The 23,021-nt window shown below is 34.9% G+C and overlaps 2 protein-coding genes across 3 annotated transcripts in view; both read right to left on the bottom strand.

Moving 5' to 3' along the window:
- The window catches only part of Appl (amyloid-beta-like protein), a 40,379-nt gene extending 32,742 nt beyond the window's left edge, over positions 1 to 7,637 (bottom strand). Inside the window, exon 1 of one of the 2 annotated variants that reach the window (XM_088042977.1) lies at positions 7,472 to 7,637. In XM_088042977.1, the coding sequence (XP_087899103.1) occupies positions 7,472 to 7,537 (66 nt within the window). In that variant the 5' untranslated portion in view covers positions 7,538 to 7,637. The remainder of the gene's footprint in view (positions 1 to 7,471) is intronic. The other variant, XM_088042978.1, reaches the window with a different exon arrangement.
- Positions 7,638 to 13,389: 5,752 nt separating this feature from the next.
- Positions 13,390 to 22,925, bottom strand: LOC148169806 (persulfide dioxygenase ETHE1, mitochondrial). Its single transcript, XM_088044062.1, has 6 exons — positions 22,820 to 22,925; positions 22,578 to 22,716; positions 22,380 to 22,524; positions 21,236 to 21,447; positions 17,886 to 18,156; positions 13,390 to 14,026 (listed from the first exon to the last, which is right to left on the bottom strand). The coding sequence occupies exons 2-6, from the start codon at positions 22,704 to 22,706 to the stop codon at positions 13,971 to 13,973; spliced, it is 813 nt and encodes a 270-aa protein (XP_087900188.1). The 5' UTR covers positions 22,707 to 22,716; positions 22,820 to 22,925; the 3' UTR covers positions 13,390 to 13,970.
- Positions 22,926 to 23,021: the final 96 nt, after the last annotated feature.

Below are 23,021 nucleotides of genomic sequence, written 5' to 3' on the forward strand. Positions count from 1 at the left end.
AAATAGCGGTACGAACAATGGTCTGGCAATTATTAGACTAGGGTCCACAATTCCCATGACATGGTATACCTAATAATTATTCATGTAGACACCATTACATGAGTAATTTTGATGAAAATCTCCAGAGGGGTAGATCACTCCGACAAGAACCGCTATATTGCAAATTAATGCTCGGATAACCTTCATAATTCAAACAATAAGAGGTAAATGCCGAGGTAATTTTTTACCAACTGAAATGGAGCCAAAACTCTTACTTATTTTTTCTATATATTTCACAGAAATACCTTCCATATAAAAGAAATAGAAAGCAACAGGGGACAAAAGAAAGGGGGGACCGTCTATTCATAAATGTTATGACAGGTGTTCCACCTTCCACCTGTAAATAAAAACCGCTTTCAACACTTTTATTCGTTATCAGTTCTTATCATCTGTTCCAGTGCACTCTTCGTCTTTCCTTACTGTTTACGTTGCGTTTCTTGTAAATTCAATAAAACAAACCTGTGGAGCGCAATTGCACCCTTTCCAATGCTGTGATTTCTTAAAAGCCCTGTCCGTCGAGCTAATCCCGCTTGTGTCGACTTTGAATTTAGAGTTTTATTTATACGAAAAATCGTGCTCTATTTTATTAGATAAAGAAAAGCTAACAAACCTAAACGTGTGTAGTCCTCATGGGACATATTTTTCATTTCTTCGGTTGTTTACATTTCACTGGCGAATTTCTCGCATCCATCACGTCTTAGATAGAATAAATTTCAAAGTTTGTCAAACGGTAGAATCCGCTTGTGACTGATGCAAGTAGCATGTTCTCGAGACAAACATTTTGTTTAACAGGTCTGCTGACACCAATCCTATGTTTTGTAAGAACGTTTGAACCTACAACCTCGACGAGATGCTCTCTGGACCGGGAAAGAATGGCTCGTTTTTCTCTTGTTATTACCACGTACCCAATGGAGCCATGTATTGAAATATTACAACGAGAATGAATTCTCTGCGCGGTTGGGTTTATGACGCCAAATCCTATTGCTAGAAAAATCTGCATTGATGTCATACAGACGTAATTTGCAACGCAGATAAAAAAAGCAATTTCAACGGAAATAATAACGACAAGCAACAGTTTGCGACGACGTCTACAGCTTCATTTGCAATTCACTCGTTTCCGGAAATTCTGAATTTGATATTAAAATTGCATAATTAATTTTTACGGTAAATGTCTTTACGGCAATAATACGTTTTCGCTCGGACGCTGCTAGTAAGACGTCCTCAGTTATGGCAATCTTTGCAATTTTTCTCGAGAGAATATAGGGGTAAAAAATGCATTTCCTTGTAAATATTTGCTTTGAACGAGGTCAGGTTATCTTCCAGTGTTTCCTGCAATTATCTCATTGAAGGATTTGCAGGATTTTTCTCCGATAACGACTTTTTCCCGAAACTGGATCATCCAAGCAATTTCAGCTATTGTTTTCCGTCACTGGTAGAGGTCACGATCTATAAAAAACAGTTTTCGTCGCTGGATATGGTAATTCTGCGCAATAAAACGCAGCCGGTTACCATCGCACCCTCGAGTATTGTGCGTAAACTTCAAAATATTGTTATATTATTTATTTGCGGCATAATTAGCTCGAAATCCGTAGATTTTTTATCAGAACGGCATTAAACTCTTTGCTACCCTTTAAAGATTGCCAGATAGAATGGAAGAATAAAAGAGAGGGTTGTGATTTATGTAGGGGCCGATAACACGTTCATTGCCCGTAGCTGAGGCTACATTTATCAGTGTTAGCGGCACATTCGCCCGGTAAACTAAAGGCAACATGCTCTCTGTTGCTTTTATACTCTTTTCCGAACTTAGTACATTGTTACAACCGACAATTGGCTGATTTAAAAACGCCAAACGTTAAATTCCGTTCTTTTGTACGCCACACTCACAATTCCTTTAATTGAAGACGAAAATGCATTGCTCAGAATCCGCTTAACTTACATTGTTTGAATGAGGTGGAGGCTTCTTTCGTTCGAACCCGAGATAATAAAAAGCAGGCGATAAAACTGAGCTTACGAGAATATTCGCGATAAATGCTTGCACAAGAAAACAGTTAGGTGGTTTGTTTATCTACGACCTTACACGGGAAGCTAATTCTCATTCTTGTCGTAAAAACTCTTAATTTTAATCGGGTCGTTGACAAGCTATCGGTTATCAAACTTCAATGTAATCCTCTTCACCTGATTGAAATTCCGCTCAGGTCGAGATAACCCATTTCACCCATTTCATTTTACGCAATGTGTTGCAGCAGAGTCGGCTCTTAATTTGTTGCAGAATTTAAAATAAAAAGTGATTTGTGATCTTTTCAAGAACCCTCGGTGCGGCCTAATTCACGAAATTATAATTTTAAGACGCAATTATTGTTCTCATTTAACTCCAAACGTCATTACTTAACAAGTTCTTGTTTTGGGCGTTGCTACAAAGCAATTTAATTTATTATTTTACTGTTAATTCTCAGGACTGTAAATCGCATTTTGTAAAAGGGACGCCGGTATTTTCTTAAATAAGTGACGACAGTTTGAAACAAACGCTTTCGAGTGCTTGAAACTTCGACTCGATAAAATTTCTAACTTATCTCTTTTTACACGATTTAAGGCAAGTTCTGTAAGTTTTAGTTTGGGGGATGGGGTAACTAGTCGTTTATTACCTACTCGGGAGGTTTTAAAAACGATAATGCAGTCAAAGTCTCCCAATTGTTCCGGTATAAATTATTTATAGTGTTTGGCGAAATACGTTAACTGTGCTAACACAATTGCCTTCCGAAATTGTGGTTCAATGCAAGTGGTAGATAACAAAGCTAGCCAGGCAGAATGGAAGTGCTGGACATGCTTGGCATTACGGATATACGTATCATTGTTTCGATACGAATGGTGAATTATTGTCTGGTAGAATTCAATTATCAAAATTGCAGCAATGTATAGAAATACCTATTTAGAGAAGAGTCCTCCTATTCATCGTTTTAAAGAGTGTCTATCGAATTTAATAAACAATATGGATAACCGCACGATAGAGTGAACAGAATGCGCTCATGCAGAACTGCATTTATCTCTGAACTCGAGCTATTGAAGAGAAGTACACACAATGTGCAGTTTTCGTTTCGTAGTGACACCAAAACGCAAGCCAAACTTCAAGGAATCCGTTTCTAAGCCCTATAATTTAATACCTCGTCTGTGCGGATTACACCTCATTAGAATTCCCTGCCGTAAACATATTAAATAACACATATATTATGCGCGAAGGAGAATATTTATGCTTAGGCCGTACTAAAATGTATTCGGCGAAATTTGGTTATTCACTTCGTGTCCTCCGGTTCAGATAAGACGTAAACCGGAAACGCATTCGAAGTGCAACACCAGATGAATACATTAAGCAACTCGTTCTTATTTGTCTTTTCTTCTCAATTCCATTTGTTCGTTTTGCTCATACAGTACTCAGTGATCCATTAAGTGAGCTTTCTTGCATGAAAACCTAATAATGCTAAATTAAATATTTCCATTCGGTTAAGAGTGGAACTCGTGACGCTAATAAATTTTAACGTTTTTCCGTTCGCAGGATTTCGTTGAATGAGACAATTTCGATACGTCCTTAGACGCTTTCCCATTATCTCGGAATCTTCTTATTCTTATTCCAGTGAACCGTGTCAATGTCACAGGGCAATTGGCAACTAAAGAGCGAATAGAACGAGAACGACTTGAACAAAACTTCACCCTATTTCAACCCCCACATAACTATTTTACGCCCTCAAAGCAGTCGTAAAGCCACGGCATCTGGCTAATCTTGTCGTTACTATTGTTGATGGTCAAATTTACACTGAAACGAGGAAATTCCTAGCCTCTGACTTTTAAGGGTCAAAAGGACTGAACTGTAAATACAGACAGACGGGCCAGGTAGGCGACACTTTAAGTAAACTAGCAGCGAAAGTTCTCATCTCAAATCCAAAACGTGCATGTAACAACGTTGTTAATCTAAGTTGAAATTTAGTGCAAACTGGGTCATTAACACACAAGCTACACAAGCTCTTGCAAGGTTGAGGTTCACTTCATCCAGACAAAAGCTGATTTTCGTCAATTTAATGTTCGATGTCTCCAAGCTGTTTTAAACTCATAAAAAGCCAATTTTTCCCGCTGGATTTGTCCAAGACTATTCAGCGTGAAGCTGAAGGTTTTATAAAACATCAAAACATGTCGTCACGTCGTCACCACTCACATTTAACTAATAGAGGAGCATGAAATCGCTTCGCGAGAGGGGCTTCCGAAGCCAATAATTCACCGAACGTACCTGATATTGATTCGATTGGATCTGGCAGAACGTCAAAAAATATTTCTAGAAAATCCACTTTACTGTGAGAAAACGCATTAGTACCAACGGTTATGTAATGAATTGCAAAAATGAGACGGTAGAGAATGTATAATTCAATGCATACATAAATTAATATTTTAATAAAATAATATTCCAGTCTATTTTATTCAACCATAAATTTAACATGTTTGCAATGACGGGAATAATTAATTAACTCGTATTTTCTGAAAGCTGAAATGGAAGCCAAAAATATGCTCGAGTTTCAAGGTTTCTGGAACTATCACAGTTTTTCAGACAACCAGAATTCGCTTTGTCGAAGGTCAAGAAATAGATCATTTATTACATTTTTCTGAGCCCCAAATTCTCCGTACGTTGAAGGGGAACAAAAACTCAGAGTTGTCAACAACCCAATTCTCTGGAACGTTGTGCGTTTTCTTGGCAGATTCTCCTAGAAGTTCGCCAACTTCCAACACTGCTACTTAAAACATTTCTAAGATAAAGTAAATCTGTATGAGGGCAAGACGAGATAAGAAATTGTTCGTATCCAATAATTTCAACGAAACATTTCATTAATTCACAGAGGGCCAAAACTAAAAAAACCACCCCAAAGATCCTATAAATACCTCAAATTTTAAAAGACTCATAATCGTGAATAATTTTCAAAAAGGTTTCCGGATAATTTCAAAAAAGTCCAGAGTAAAAAAATCCGGAAATAATTATTTTCAAGAGTCCTTCGTAAAAAATCGGAAGAAATCCTTAAGACTCCTCAGAAATCTCCTGTAGTAAAAAATAATCCTGAAGAACTCTGTAAGCTGCCATGTCGCTTGCAGTAGTTATAATAAAACGTCTCAAAAACTCTTGAAAGCAGTGGAGAGTCCTGAACATTTCTGGAGCGCCATGAAAAATTAAAAAATCCCTAATAATACTGAAACGTTCTAAAAAAACCCTAAAGGATCCTCAAAAATTCTAAAGCTTCCGAAAATAACGATAAACGATATTGCTCCTGAAGGAACTAGAAGAAGAATGCCCGGAAGAGTCCTTAAAGAAGAAGAATGCTCACGAATCAGTTCAGAGTTAAATAGAAAATGATTCAAATTGTATACATATTTTTCCAGAGAGAGTATTTATTTGACTGTAATAAAGCGCCACTACATCTTCATATTTGCTGTATAAAATAAAATGATTTCTAGGTTTAAAAATACGAACTTCCGCTCCGAGGGCTTTTCTCCAAGAATAATGTGAGACAACAAAAAATGCGCACTCTTGATAGTTTTAGCACTTCGACTGAAAATGGGTTACGTCCTTACAAAAGATTAAAAACCCACTTCATCCTTAGTACAAGCAGAAATATTGTTTCTCTCTTGTTTACCACTGAGAGAAAAACTCGAACCATCTTAAATCTTCCTGTAGGAATCCAGAGATAAATTATTTTTGAGACACTACTTTGAGAGCAAACAACACAACTGTAGATTTATCCTTGGCTCTTAAAAATTAATGATATACAGACACTTAAAGTAAACCCGCCAACTCTCTGAGATCCTTAATTAAAATTAAACAAACTTCTAAAATCGCTGTTAACCAAGAGTGAGGGACAAACGACGAAAATAACACCGTACGAATCTCATTAAATATCTTTTGATGTAACCTAACGTCTTATTCGTTTTAGAAACATGTTCACAACAAGGTACAAAGGAAAGATTATTGTCATCAAAGATATCAAGGTCTTTGAGACAAGACATAATTTAAGAACCGCACCGTGGGTCGGACAGCATGAAATTGAATTGAATAACTTACATTTATCATAATTTATTTTGCATCGAAAAAAGAAAACATGCACTCATTTCATGTCGCTCGTTAGGAGGGAGGAATGTTCAACTGTTGTCATTTTTATTGAAAATCGATAAACTAGGACAAATTATATGTTTGTCGTTTATGTCGTGGAAAGAAAACAAATCGTTGACCACGCAACTTTCAAACAAAAAAATAGTTAAATGCATCCCACCATTTTCCCAAAGATTTAATTAATACCCGTCAGAGATTGATTGCAGTTATCAATTAAATGCGAGCTGGAAGGTGAAAACGTGACACCAATATGAAAGGAAACACTTAAAAACAAAAAAACAGACAAAAGATTAAGAAATGACAAGTACACGCCACGTGACTCAAATATTTGATTTGAGATCGGAAAAAGTAGTTGAAAAAATTGATGTTTCTTCCGAGAAAAATTAACAGAGTTCTTAATATCCGAATTTATTTCTTATTAATTAATACAAGTCTCTGGAGCTTTTAGGTCGCATTATCTGTTCCAGAAGTTCCCTGTAAGCAAAATCAACAAATTAGCCAACCCGAACCAATAAATCTCGGAGCCCCTTCTTGTTGCAGACACTTAATTTTTTGCAGAAGTGCAGAATTTGCCGATGAGGAGAAACACGAAGTTGGTACAAAAAAATGACGATCATTAAAAAGACTACATTGTCATCGTCCGTCGTAATGAAAATGTCAAAAAAGACGTAGCGGAGACCATCAGAACAATGAAATGCATTGTAGAAACTAAATGCCGGAAATATGATGCAATTTATGGCGAGCGTTTAAATAAGCTAAAAACCCGTTAATTCTGTCCATTTTGACAGCATTTTGCAAATCACACGAGACCGTTTTACACGCAGAATTCTCTGATTACTCAATGCATATTTAAGTAGTCCGTTTTAATTAACAGTTTTACACGGAAATAACAATTAACATTTCATGTGGAAACAAAAGTGACCACATCAATCCGTTTTTCGGTAAATTGGGATTTGAGAAGACAACATGTGTTCAATTGACAAAGAAAAAAACAAGTCCGGTGCCGCAGCTGCTGTTTTTTTAATACATAATAACGCCGGTTAAGCTTAACACTGCGCACCTGTTCCTCCAGAAAAATTCAAAGGATTCTCCCTTCCTGAAGGAGGAATACCCTCAATTCCGCACCTCCACAATAACCCGTGAAAACGACTTGATTTTCAGCCTGAAGGGTATTTTCCTTCAGAATGTACACAAACAGCGGGAGAAACGAACTAAAAATCGATGTTACCTCATGCCGAGTATTTAATGTTAACACCATTTCAATGGTGCTTTTTTAATGCGAATTTAAGGACTTACCGAAACATCATTTAAAATTCCACTCGATAGAAATAACACACAAATAAAAGTCGCAAATGGCAACATTTTTGGTGGATTTCTCACCGAAAGCACTGCACTAAAACGCGACTCTGCTCCCGTTGGGTGGATTCACGACTGACACCAGCTCCACCTACCAGGAAATGTCTGCGCAAGTGCAGACTTAGTCATCAGTTGATCTGTTATCTCATCTCCAACACAGGTATCAAGAAGAGATGGATAGAGCGGCCGGAGAAAAGGAGGAAGGTGAGTGTCTAGACCAAGAGTTCGAAACGTTGTGGAGAAAAGAAGGGCACCAGTGGCGCGACAATTGTAATTATAATTAATTATCTACATGCAATTATTTGAATTATCATGAACGGATTTCTTATTTGTTAAGTGAAAGGATCATGTCTCAAAGTTGTGTTATCCGTTGCCTGAATCCTTCTACTTTAATTTATTCAGCTACGGTCAAATAAGCACTGGATATTAAGCGATTATACAATATAGCACCCCTTTATAAACAAATACCCCTAAAGTTTAGCTCGTACTCAACTCCACTTCACTAAATTTATTCTTCTAGTTGAATTCAGTCGTTTTCCTCGTTTTTTTACTTGCATTGCAGCACTTCAAAGCTTGTTCTATACAATTATCTCCCTTTGTAGAGTCAGAAATATAATCACAATATAATAGGAGGAAAACTGATAAAAATGTACTTGGTAAACTTTATTAATATTACCATCATGAGCAAAAATAAGAGATTTAGAAGCTTGTCCTTTTATTATTAAAGACAAAGAAAAAACAGGAAATTTGGCCCATTTACCTTTCTTGGTGCTGTGAAAATAGCGTCGTTTTGATGATGAGGAAGAGGCGGAAGAGATGATTTCGGAGACCAAAAGTTTGCAGCGAATACAAGAATCTGAGAAACTGAAATCAGTTCCTGTTCGTCCCTCTGCAACCTGCAGAATCTCTTCCACCCAATTTCTTCAATCTGAAATGTTCACCCACATTTATACAGGATCGTCAGGACCTCTCTTTACCAAAAGAATCTGAAGCATCCAAAGAAAAGAGAAGTGAAGAAAGAAAAAAAGGATTTTGACACACATTTTCCGCTTTTTAAATCCAATAATGATTCTTCCCGATAAATTTCAGTTGCAACCGGAATTAAAATATCCCCGGAATCTAATCAACACCTTTGGCATACTTTCAAGGCAGTTTTATTACTTTTATCAGAATTTGCTCCTATCTGTAATCTGGAATGTCGTGGAAGTTTCAAAGAAAAACCAATAGCTGTCCATTAATACGAAACTTGATCGGAACAAGAAAGATTAATAACAAATTTATAAAAAAAATCTGAAACCACAGTAAATTAATTTATACAACTTCCGCAAAATATTAGTCTAATCCTCTCTAATCAGATTGCGCTGAGAGTAAATCATATAAATTGGTTCGTTGTTCACATCCCACCAAGGAATTTACATAAACACCAATATTTCACATTCTCGAGGTAACTCCTCTTTATACGAATTTGATTGGAATGAGTTTTTTGCAATGTTAATTAAAATAACAAGCAGCTTGGTCTATTTATGTTGAGTGCTTTTAATTAAAAATTTTTTTTAAAGTAAAACAGTGTTCACCAATTTCGCGAATCAGCTAAGAATAGAGCGACATTTAAATATCAAAAGGCAAATATGAATAAAATCGAAGCGCGCTCATTTACGCCTCAGCAGTTTATGTCAAGAGTAATTGCAATTAACGTTTTGCTAACATTATCTGAGAACACAGTCGGAACTATGACAAAGTTAGAACAGGATAATTGTATACCGACAAAATAAATGTAAATGTTCTGTCACTTGCGTGCACTGATATTTTCCTTAGGTTAATAAAGTAATTAGACTTTCCAGAAAAACTAGCGAAGGCAATCTCGTGTGCAAACGGTTGAATTTGTTTTTATATGTGCGAAAGGTCGGCCGTAAATCGTAGGTCCGCCGGTAAAATTGTCACAATTTCGGAATAATTACTCGACCCTCGTATAAAAAATAATAAATCTAATCGAACTTCGATAAAAAATGTTAAAAGCAGGATCGGGCGTTTCAGGTTTTCCTTGCGGTTGGTATTGTCCTTTTATGTGTCGTACAAAAAGAGCAAGCAAGTGTGAATATAGCTCAGAATTCTTTTATAATGGTGGAATTCTAGACATTCTTAGGAACGAAATACGCAAATCGATTGGTCAACGAATAAATAAAATTTTTTACTGAAAATCTTAATGGAGTCGGAGAGGTTCAAGAATCATGAAACGGAAATAACGACAGCTTCTTAAGGTCGCGTTAACGCAGTATTGATTAGGCTCTTTTATGCCATATTTCTCTTTAAACTTCAATTAATATGCAAAAATTTCCGCTGATATTCACTTCACGGTTATTTGCACACGTAGGAAGCACAAAGGGCACTAACGCACGTCTGTTGCGTTATCCATTTCTCCTACACTTACAGCATCTAATTAATGGTTTGTAATTAACTGACAGTAGCAAAACAGCGCAATTATCAAAGTCCGCAAAAACTTATAGAAACTAATTAATCATAAAAAATTGTAATAACGTACTCCCTCCACCCTTGTAATTATGAAACAGGCAATAACATCATTATCTGTCGAAAACTTTGCCCGGCACTTAGTTATGCCGTAACCGTATTGAACGAACAATAAAGTTTTGCATAAGATCGTCCGACCATAAGCTTTCAAGTCTCGTCTGTTTGGAATGGCATCCAGCGGAGGAATCGCGCTAGGCCATGGTCGACGCCGCGACGCCCGTTTCAGTTCGTGATAGTACGAACGAGGTTGCCATGCGACGCGACATCGATCCGTCGATATGACGACTACACTGAAGCCATTGCGTCGTCGACGTCGTTTCAAAATCGCCATTTTGTTGGAATTATTCTAATCCATTATGACGTCATTAACCAAATATTTCCTTCATGGTCACTTAATTGTAACTAGAAAGACTGCAAATTGTCACTGTTGTCAGGAACGACATTGATTTTTCGTCCGGGTTTTTTAGGGGCGCATTGTTACCAACAACAAAAATGTTTAATAGCTTTCAGCTGTTTTTGAGGTCAGAAGCGCTATTGTGATATATTGCGGTTTGGGCTTTGATTGTTATGTAGTTTTATTTGGGAAATGAAACGGTTTAAAGTGTTTGACGCTTTGTGGGGACGGTGAATTGTTATCTACCAAAACCAAGTCCATTCTGTTTTATTATTTTTTTATCTGGGTTTGCAAAAATACTAAATTTCGGTTTGACATCTCTAGTAAACTTCCAAGTTTCTAAAAATAAAACTCCGAGCATGCTTGTAGATCAAACTTATCCAATATCATCTTATTTAAAAAACAGAATTCGCCTCGTCGTACACTTTTTACCTTCGTCCTCGACTCTTATTCAATTTGAAACGGTTGCTAATTTTCTTCAAGAAATTCCAATCACGAAGTAAGTTCAGATTCATTTATACTTTGGTAACTTTTATGAAACTACACTACATTTAATTTCGCGTTTCATTCCTCAAAATTTGACAATGCGAAGGATTCATTTAAACCGAAGAATTTGTTGTGAAAGTATTGATTTAACAAAGAACAACTACTGGATTAGCCACGAGTTTCACAGGCACCGGCATTGACTTATGCTAAATTTTTAATCGAGAAAATGTTTGCGTTGTGCAAACACAATAACTTTTCTATAATAAACTCGTAGGCGGAAAAATACATATTATATACAACAGTAAAAGTAAGTAAAACAGCACTGAATTTCCATGCATTGTTCAAAATCTAAAATTTATTTGACAAAATTTTAATTTTTGACGCCTCCACCATTTCTGCACAAAAAAAATCTTAATTATCAGTAGATATTTAAAAGCATTTTTGTTTTTGTGTCTAGACAAACAATTTATTTGAAAATGGATAACTGCACTATTATCAAAATGACATACTTGTTTGCGCCTCCACCAATTTTCTCTTTTAAATTCATATTTTAGTTAACAAAAATAGAAAATTCTGTTGAAACTATCATTCTAAACACATCCACCATTTCCACTTTTTTATAAAAATCGGCCAGAATTGCATTTTTGGAATTTCCTTTGAATTTTCCACATTTTCCAATCGAACCGGAAATAAGCGTGGCGGGATCAAATAAAAACTCAACTTTACCATGGAAGTTCCATCGACAGGATTTATAATTGACTCCGTTGGGGATCCTCGACTGCCGATATTAATCACTTGTGTGCTCTGTGGTCTATAAATGTATAATTTTAAAGACTCAACGTGAGAACATGTTAGACAAAGTATAATTAATCTATTAATTAACTAAATAAGGTTTAACATTCACTGTAGACACTTTATTTATAGTTTAATAAACCTGACTACTATTGGCTTAAATTGGAATCGATTTAAATACTACCACCACTGGGATTGAATTAAATTATCTTAAAATGGAACTTTCGTGTTATGACAAAATTTCGGTTTTAGCTGTTTGGAGAAATAACTAGTCATTCTCATATTGTGTTTTAATTAAGTAGTAATTTTTGATTGGTTTACACAAAACTTTTTGAAGGTGTACGGGTTTAAAGATAAACAAGATTTGTTAAGTCTGAAACAAAGTGAACGTTCATGCTCATAGTCATAATAATAAATTAGAAAACCTTGTTACCCAAACAACCCAAAGTCAAAAACCAATTTACGTACCTAATGCATAACCATGCCACTAATTACCTCCATTGGAAGCCGCTGCTTTGCACATCTGTTCTTAGATTTTCCATGACTAAGATGTTAGAAGCAATTTGCTGTTATGTTCTACGTGACTCGCAAATCGAATTGCTTAATTTTTGAAACTGTAATATGCGCAGAAATTATTCCAATTCATCAATACTTAAGCAAATTTCACAAAGCTCACATCCATCTTTTTTGACTTATTAGAATCTGGCGTAATGCCACCACGCCTGGCATCTTTCCGAATTTGAGCTTATCGATTGCCTTTCTTAAGCAGTCATCCCGGAATTTACAATTTTTTCGATAATAAATTATCCCAGCGATTATGAATTAAACGTGCTTATCTTGCAAACGGCGTTAAAATGTGTCAACAAATTGGAGTGGTAACGAGCTGGAAGCATTTCCTAAATTATTTTAATTGTGTGATCTGTTTGATTCGAGTACCGCTGAAATGGGGCTTCAGATCGTAATTACAGAGCAGGAAGGCGCAAAGCTGCCTGAAAATTACAAGAGAAGCTATTCTTGTTTATTATTAACGTTTTTTAATGAAGGCGATACTGCAATTTCGAGGGAAAATTTATGGATATGTATTATTATCTCGACACCTACAGTTAGGGAATTGAGAGGAATTACACCATTTTTTTGTGTCCACAAAATTTAATTACAAACATTGATGACAAACTGGACGTTTTTGTAACAAATCATAAATCTTTGTTGTCAAAAAAATGAACATTGGGAGAGCTGAGTAATTAGTTTGAGTTTTGACCTTGCCAAAACAGACGTGTTTAAAAAAATGAGAATTAAATTTACTGTACTTTTTTTTTCATTGTTTGACACTTTGCTTATTTATCGACCATTCTTTTAGTCATTTACCTACGTTCCATTTGTTGACTTCTTAAAACAAGGACTACAAATCCTGGATCTTACTGTGGAATGCAATTTGCCGTGTTCCTTTTGCTGCCTTCTTTTAATATTAATAAATCATGTGCTTCCTCTGTTCTTCTAAATTTTCTCTTTTGCAAGTATTTTAGGAAACGGACATGTTCACTGCAAGCATCCAGAGGTTCCAAAAAGTTTAAAAGAACCTGTTGCAGACATTTGTATATTTGGAAGTTCGCTAAAAGGGGGGGAGTTTGTTTATAAGATCGTTTATAATAAAAAACAAGAGATTAATAAATTTTTTATTCACTTAATAAAACTGCAATAATATTCTAGAAAACAAAAACAGATTATTGCATCCAGTAACGAGTAATTCTAATAAAATAAAAAAAGAAAAATCAACACCTGCATATATGAGTGTTTTTGAACAGTAAAATCACCCTGAAAAATAATTTCCACTATTTATTTTTCCGCATAAACCGTTCACCACAGAGTAATTTTGAATTTGGTTGCACCACCAGAAAAACAAATCCACTCAAAATTAAAGTCAGCATCAGCATCCGGTTTTTATACCGGAAATTGAGTTTCAATTATTTTTATGACTACATATTCACCAAAGCGATTGTTAAAAAATCGAATATAACGGCTCGTAAACGTTTTAGGACTCCCAGGATGCTCATGTTTTTTACATTTATTTTTCAAGTTAACTGGGTTGCACTGGGTGGAATTGAACCAATACTTTGTGTTAGTACTTAAAATTTAAGTCTATTAATGTAGGAAAAATAAATCTCGCCGAAATACGGCTTTATCTACAGTTATTATACCTTTCCGCTACCATCCATTACAAACTTCGTCAATTAATTTACAGCACTATTCCGGTGGTATGTCGTAAAGGCCACAAACTTTATTTGCAGGGAGAGCTTTGTCTGAAACAGAAATATGAACGATATAGCAATAAAATGCACACTTTTGTGAGATATAAAGTGAAATTATAACACCAAGCGTGTGGACGTGTCAATGGTGAAATACCAGTGTTGTACACGTACGGACTTTTAAAAAGGTGTTGGAAGGATTTTATAAGCAAACACTACATTATTTGCAACCAAGTTGCGCTTAAGAGATTTTTAATAAAATTTTAATTAAAAATTTGACAAACAGTTTGAACAGATAATGAGTTCGTTTAATCAAATATTATCGACTAAATCTAATAAAATGCAGCGAATAAATGCTTACTTATTTGCGTGTATGCACTCCATTAACCAACAATTTGTGTGTTTTGCATTTCGATAAATCCAACATGATTTATTTCATGACGAGTTTAAAACGATGGCGCATTGTGTAAAAAAGAAGTACGGCTCCAACTGAATAAAACGCCATAAATAAACATTATTATCATTATTGAAAATAACATCCGCCCATGCTAATCTTTCACTGGAATTATTCAAGTTTCAGTCACGCGTGCATTCAAATTTTATTAATTTCATTTGTAATGTTACACTCGTTAAGCTACTTTCGAAATTGGGCACCATCTACACTACCAAACATAATTAATTTTTTGCTTAACACCCTTTTACATGTCCATTAAAAATTCAAATAGATGCAATGAATTGTAAGTAATCGTGAATAATTCATCAATTTAATTGCTGACGAAATGGGATTTGCTGTCAATTTTTTATGCTGAGAAATCCATGGAAATTTATTCGAACCAACAAAATTAAAAGTGAAACACATTGCTGTTTGATTTTAGTTTAGTAAATGTGGTCAATTTGTACAAAACATGCAAATGCTGGCGTATTTGCACTGCAAATATTTTATTGGTTGGTTCAAAAAGTATTAAATATTTTTAGACCGTTTTTAATTAATAAATGAGCTTTCATAAAATAACCTTTGGATTGATTAAAAAAAAATCCTATTAGAGCTGATTTAAAATATAATTTCAGATTTTTTCAGTCGTAGAATCTGAGAATAAAGAATTGAAGAGAGGAACCACTGAAAAACGAATTTACAAAGCTAACCAACGATCTTAGGTCGTCGAATCTCCACTGAGAACAGAACTCCAGAAATTTAAGATCTGAGCATTCAGCAACATTTAAGAATCTATTCTACTTTTTTTCCCCACCTATTGTTCAATGAAATGTTAAATCACTACAACTGCAAATGTCAATAACAGACCCACTCATTAATACCTGTCTAAACATGCATGAAGTGTATAATTTGATATTCAGTACACTGAAACTGCATTCACAATAGCTCTTTAAGTCCTATAAGCTTGAAATACGCAGTACAGTTTAAAATTTATAATCCTCTTCAAAAAGACTTCACAATACACGTTTTAAAAATAATATGAGAATATGAAATATTATTTTACGGTTTTAGTGTGGAATGAAAGTGCGGTACAATTTACCACACAATAAAAATTATGCACAATCCGCCTTAACATCAGAAATCACTTTTTTTAATTTAATTTCGCGATAAATTGTTTGAGAGATCTCTCATGCATTTCTTTTTAGTTGTCTTAAGGAGTCAAATGTCAACTATCACCCTGAAGAATTGGTTCAAAGATAGCTGAAGCTCATAAAAAAGTAAAGATGCTTTTTACTGATGTTTTTCCGTATTAAAATTGAAAAACACAGGAACTTTAAAGGAACTTCATCTCGTGTCGCTCAAGAACTCTCTAACGAGAACTTGAAGTTCCACAAGAATGAATTGAAATAAGCATACTCTTCTGAACGCATATTAATGTAAAAATGTTCCTATAATTTTAATCATTACCCGAGCGGTAATTACGAAAGATCCTGTACTGTTGCCGACGTCTCTTATTAAAGTCTTTTACGTAAATCTTCGTTACAAAAAATATTATTTTTACACTAAACCGGTTCATACACGTCCAAATATAGAAAACTCTGCGCAGCCTAGCAGAGATTAACTCGAAGCCTTTGCCCCACATTTCGCAGACTACGCTATGAGTCAGTGCGGCATACTTTTCCTCTAATTTTTATGAAGCCCTGAAAAGGTCAGGTCTGTTCTAGAGGCACCGAATCCCGTTCTCCACCCGCTTATTACACGCTCGGCTAGATAGACAATATCCGAGCGGAAGTTTATCCAGTTTCATGGCCTAGACTATCGGCTGGCGTTTCTAATATCCCTTCTGTAGCTGAATTTCTAGCGCGTTTTGATGCATCCAAGTTTGTTATTGACAGTCGACCTGGTGATATGTGGACGTCCAAGGCGTTATCCCGTTAACTTTCCAACGACCCCGGCGCATCCACCATATTTGGAAGTTTGTCAAAATCGATACTCTTGGATTTAATCGTGTAATTTATAGTTTTGTCCGACTTGGCTTTACTAGGTGTCTTAAATTTATCGCCATCTTCTTCAAATTACGATTGGTTAAGCCGGGGTTTTTGCGCCCACTCGAGGAAATCTCGACAAACATGATGATTGACATAATCGCTATTCAAACAAAATGAGATATTTTTAATAACCTGTCAATTGCATCCGGGAGAATATTTTAAAGCACTGAAACCCATCCCTGCTTACCACGCGATTTTCAAAATGTTTACGCTGTGATCCAGTTACTGATAAAATCATAATCAACAACCTCAAACAATGTGGTCAACGCAGCACACATATTACCGAAATTAAAACGTGTTAATAATGTAGCAAATACTCAATTATCGAAAGGTACGATATTTCCGGCTTGTTTAATACTTAATGAGACACTCAAAGGGCAAAAAATGCGCAAAATTCTAGTGATGCCCACTAACACCCTTTTAATTACACAGTTAGTCATGTCAAAGCTTGTTGTTCAGAACAATTGATTTTAATTTACGGGAAATTTATTTTGGTACTGTAAAAAGTTTGAATAAATTCCGAGAAAGTAAATAAAGTAATTGTAATTATTACAAACTCGAATTCGTATCTGGCTGGAACTTAGAAGGAATTATTTTGTCCAAAGTTGGAATAAATTTCTCAGAAACTAGAAAGAAGAACTAATTGGGATAATTAATAATTATTTCAACAAATTATTGCGACGTGGAACCAAATAATTCGTTCTGTCCGTGAACTAATTAATGTTTAAAATTAAATTAAATGCAAATAACGCTGCGAAATGAATACAAAATCAATAAACAATCAGTGGAGTACATGATTTTCAAAAACCATTAAACTATCTGCAATAAAGTAAATCTAATAAACCACTAAAACGACAAGCAAATTCATTGGAGGACGGGTAAAATTGAAATTGTGCATTATTTTAATGCGTCATGTAATCAATAGCAATAACTTTTGATGAAGGTCGACAAAAAAATATACAAGTAAACGTATCGTGAGTTGTCAGAATAAACGACACTAGAAATAAGTTAGTCACGAAAATGTTTAAACAATTACAAGGCAAATCCGTAAATAGCTGAAAGTTCAGCTTAATACTTGAAACGATTTTAATAATTTAAAGTAAGTTATAAAATATGCAGGCATGTATTCGCATGTAGCGCCCCAACCAGATTGTTTTATTACATTATTCACAAGGCTCAGCCTTTACACACAAATTCCTCTAGAAATAACAATAAAACAAATAAACGCATGATATCTCTAGAATATTGAAAATGCAGGAAAATTTCACGTAAACTGCACCCTCAAGTTGCAGTTTCTTGCTCGCTTCAAATTAGTCTGCAAGTTGTTGTTAAATAAAGTTACAGGTAGTTAGGCAAGTTTCCGCATTAATTTTAACAAAACCTTTGAACCCTTTTAATATACTAATTAATTATGAACGTCGACTTTACTCACCTATCTGCGCAGGGTAAGCCAAATTCAAATTATCCATAATCTTCACGAATTCTTCTATGCTCTTTGTCAGACGAGGATTTAATCTTTTCTCTTCGTCAACGGTAGTCACGGTCAGTCCTTTATAATCGTGAGCAGGATACAAGCGGGTGTTGTCTGGTAGAGTGAATATCTTGTCGTGTACACTCCGGTACAGAGTTTCAGAGTTCCCTTCTTGAAAATCCGTACGACCGCAACCTCGTATCAACAGTGCGTCCCCAGTAAAAGCGATACCCTAAGTACAAAGGGTTTCATTAAAGACGACCATGCTTAAGGCAATTAAGCCTTACATTTATTATAATCATCAATCAAAGAACAAAGACGGGGGAAAAAAGTCTTGTTTGTTTGATTCTTTACACTTATTTTTCTGTACGGTGGTGGGAAAACAACAATGCTTCATTAGAAAGAACAAGAGTTTTTTCTCCCTCGTAAATAAATGATAAACATAACGATTAACATTTAAGGGTTCATAAAAATTCAATCAGTTTCATCAAAACGTCACATTTTATTTTGCACAAAATCCATTTATGTTTCAGATTCAGGTCACAATGCGTTGACCTGAAAGACCTATTCTCCGCCCATTAAGGATGTAATTTAATAGATTGTAATCCGCATTACTGTACTAATTGAATCTGAAATATGAGAAATAGGGTTTATCACTCATAAATTTTATCATTAATCGAATGCACATTAAGTAAGTTTCAATGTAGCTTTTTAACGCATTTGCCGCCCCATAAAGATTAACATTTCATTTTCATCCCTGTTGAAAATCAGCCTTTTAAACCCATTCATTTTTCAAAAGATTAGGGACTTTGCAGAAAAGCTTGCGAATTTGTGAAATGACCCGCAAAGCTACAAAGGCACAAGAACGAGGCTAGACTAAAAAGTGGGGCTTAAATAAATTTAGTTGAGCAAATAAATAAGCAAAAGTAATGAAACTTTATCGCTGTGTTTCCCCTAATGGCTGGTTTAATTCAGATTAACACGAGACGGATAATAATAATCTTAGAAACTAGTAAAAAGAGCAATAAATGGAGCAAAATGTGTAGACTAAGAAATAATTGCAATTTGTTTAATTAATAATGTCCCTTTTTGCAATTTTATTTATCAACAAAATAGGTGAACTGAATCGTAGCTAAAATCACCCGGCAAACTTAATGAGAGCCAAGTAGATGGAAAACATTTAATTACGAGGTCTAAACTTTTTCAATGACTGGAGGTGGTGAATCGTGAAATGAAAAACAGTCAACGGAGGACTTTCCTAAAGTTTCGCAACTGATTTTAATGATTTTTAGATAATTCTCTTTTATTATTTATTATTCCAGTCTTTGGTATTAAATTTACTAGGCGAACTGAATAATTTAAAAGCGGACTTTCTTCAGGTGTTATCCCAAAAACATAATAGCCCAAGTAAATATGTGTAGGAACACGCTATCTTAAATAATTAATAACTTCAGGTAAGCAGACTAAATTAGTACAATATTAATTAAGTTTGCTCCGTTTGCCTTTCACTTATCCCGCTTAAAGGGTAAAATAATTTTTTAATATTAAATTCTGGGAGAAAAACTTATTGTTTTAACACAAATTGACTGCTGGGATTTTAATTAAAAATTCAGTAAAAAGCACCCGTTGAATACTATTCAAATTGTCTTGAGAGAGTACTTGAAGGCAGAAACTATTTCAAAGCCATTACCAAAATTGAATAGAATTAAACTCCATGTTGGAGCGAAAATTATTCGAGTGCATTTTGTCATTATATCTCCGTCTGCAAGATAATAAACTTATTAGACACTTAAGATCCAAGGCGCGCCGGGCTTGTACGTGCAAGCAAAAGATTATTTTAATAACAGAAAATCTGTACAATCAATACTCCTATTCTCATCAATATTTAATTATGTTTGAATTCATTCCAACGAATTGGTTTGCATTTGTAAACAAGTTGGCAGAATGCATGCCACTCTGTACCTGAGAAGAATATTTTAGTGGAATTTACACAAAGCCTAGTGAATTGTACAACACATTTTAATCTTCGCAGCTTTTTAAAAAAGTTGCAAAGATGAAAGCTCGCAGTTGTTGCCAGGGGCGGATGGTAAATCGTAAAAAGAATCGAAAGAAGTTTCCGATTTAGACGTTTCCGCAGTCTTTCAAGATTCCATTCAAGACGAAAGAATAATTCAACCGATAAGCTCCTCCACCACATTCAACAATATATAAAATATGTATCACGCCTAATCTCGCATTCCCCTTTGAATAAGTCACATAAACTAAGAGGAAACACAAGTCACAGGTAACACACTTTATTCGCCATCGATATTTTCTTGTATAACGGAGTAGAAGCATCAAAATTTATAGATGTGAAAATCAGTCTGAAAAACTCGTAAAACCCAAATTATGTAACTCGACATTATTTTTGTTGCATACGTGTAATTTAGGGATGTTTAAAGAGCCATACGTGAAAGCTTTCCCTCGTAAGCTCGGCACGAAAAGTGCTGTTCTGTACGCAAATCCCTCTCAAAATGTGTCCGCAAACCATACACATCGAAAAATAAGGTCAAGTGTCAACTTCGCATATGCAAAGATAACAGAGACCTCACAAGACGCTCCTAGAGCAAGCCAACAAGAATTACAAAACCGAGGAACTACACGACACTAAACAAAATTATAAGCAAAATTTCCGACGCTCTCACTAAAATTCGTAATTTTGGTAATTTTAGTACTACAGCTATGAAATTTGGGGAAGTTATTACTTTTGAGTCGGGTAATGAGTCCACCAAATTGCAAAATTGTAGAGCTAAAGACACAAATTAAAAAAAAAATATTTTAAAGATGGAATAAAAATTTCCGACATCCTACACGAAAATTCGTAATTTCGGTACTTTCAGTGCTACAGCTACAAAATTTGAGAAAGTTACTACTTTTGAGTCGTGTATTAACTTCACCAAATGGAAAATTTGTAGAGCCTAAGACAAAAATTTTAGAAATATTTATCTTTCACCAAAATTCGTAATTTTAGTGCTATGTTATGAAAATTGGAGATTACAATTTTGGAGCGGTGTATTAACTATAAGCAAACCTGTATCGACGTATTGACGTATCTAATAAAAAAAACATGAACACAGCTTTGGTAAAATATGTCTAAAATCCGCTGACAAAGGCTATAAAAGGGTTGAATTCAAAGCACACTGAACTCCTGCGCTTCATGGAATTCCAACAAAAATTTAATTATGCCTCCGCGGCAATAATACCCACAAAACGGTTTTTTGAGTTCACCAACTTCCTAGTTTCAATAAAAAACTAATTAACAAATACTTTACCTGCTGCTCGCTGTAGAAAGAACAACAGCCGTTGGTATGGCCGGGAGTAGCTAACACCTTCAAACGCTGATTGCCAAATGTTATAAAATCATTTTCTTCGATAAGCACGTCAGCTTGTGCTCCACTTTGCCGTGATATGACGCTTTTACAGCCAGAAAGTTTCTTTAAGTATCCTGTACCGGTGATGTGATCAGCGTGCATATGAGTGTTCACTGAAAGAGAATTCAGTTTAAAGAATGAAAGCGCTATAACTCTATAGTTAATTTTTTTACTTCAAAACACTTTTTATGTACAAACTAAATTGGTTTTTAACACCTTATTCGTTGCATTTATCAATTTTTCAATATTTTCCGTGGTACTAAAAAAAACAAATTACCCTGTTATGATAAAAGCTCGTATAATGATAGCATTAGTGTTGAAGACTCTTCAGCAAAATTGAAATTATATAATGAGGTGGAAAACAAACACAGTTTGCATCAGGAGTCGTTCTAAAAGCAAAAGTAAGCACATTTTTCGCAAATTGACTATCGAATTCTCTTCCACGTTATGATCATGCTCTAAATTTTTCATCGATTTAACGAGAAAATAAAACTCCTGTGTTTAAACGAAATTTATTGTGAGAAACGTGCGAATTAAATTGATGCTGAAATATTTTAGCGCCATTTCGACGGATAATTTCAACAGCTAAATGAATCCCAAAAGAATCTAAAATTTGCAAAACGGTTGAGAGAACATTTCTTCTGTTTTTATTCAGAAGTTTTTCATACATGCATCGAATTATAAAAATATTTCAATTATTGCGAAAATGGTGGATGCGCCAAACCCAAAATTCCCATTTTATGGCGGTTTTCATGCAAATTTAATTTCTCGAGAACCAGAATCTATAAAATGGAAATAATTCATTAACTAAAATGGTGGATGCGCCAACTCTAAACAGAGATAAGCAAAATTTGAAATATGAAGTTCAAAGGGTTCACAGAATACAAAGATTAAAACAGAAAGATACCAATAAAACCTCAAGCCTAGATAGTCCAAAGAAGTAAAAGATAAATACAACTGTTAAAACAGGAAATTTAAAATTTCCAACAAATTCCATGACGCACATTCGTCGCCTGATAAAATATTTACTACAAAAAATCCTCACCTGCATAGACTAATTTCAAATTCAAATCCTTGGTGAGTTGAAAGTCGCGCTTAGCTTGTTCCACGACAGGGTCGATAAGTATGCAATCTGCGCTGTCAGCATCTGCCAATAAATACGTGTATGTGGAGCTCTTTCCATCAAATAACTAAACAAACATTTATAAGCATAATAATATTGATCTGACGGTTTTATTCTCACCTGTCTGAAAATAAAATTGGAGGAAAAAGGCTTGTTTCGTACTGCTGTACTCATTTTGTACCGGAGAAAAATACAGTTATTCCCCTCTTTAATAACTCTTGTAATTAGATTAAATGAGTCTCTCAACATGACTAAGGATCTATGATGCGAAATAAAATCATTATAATAAATACAGATTTTACCGAGAGGTTTTCATGTTTTTATTGAGGTTGGACTGGGGGTGGGCAGATGGCGATACTTACATTGTTAACTCAAAATATGGAAGAAGTGGAGGATTCCAGCAACCACGGAGAATAAGAAAAATTACTGTTATAAACTCGAAAAGTTTCAACGCTGATGGATAAAACAAACTGAAATCATATTTTCCCAGATCAAAATCGATAAAATTAATCAATTTATCTACGATATATCAAAAACTAATTACTTAAGTAATGGTTTATACGC

The sequence above is a fragment of the Gnatocerus cornutus genome, chromosome 8, assembly GCF_029298725.1.
Source record: "Gnatocerus cornutus isolate USDA-ARS CGAHR chromosome 8, icGnaCorn1.1, whole genome shotgun sequence".
Taxonomy (NCBI): Eukaryota; Metazoa; Arthropoda; class Insecta; order Coleoptera; family Tenebrionidae; genus Gnatocerus; species Gnatocerus cornutus.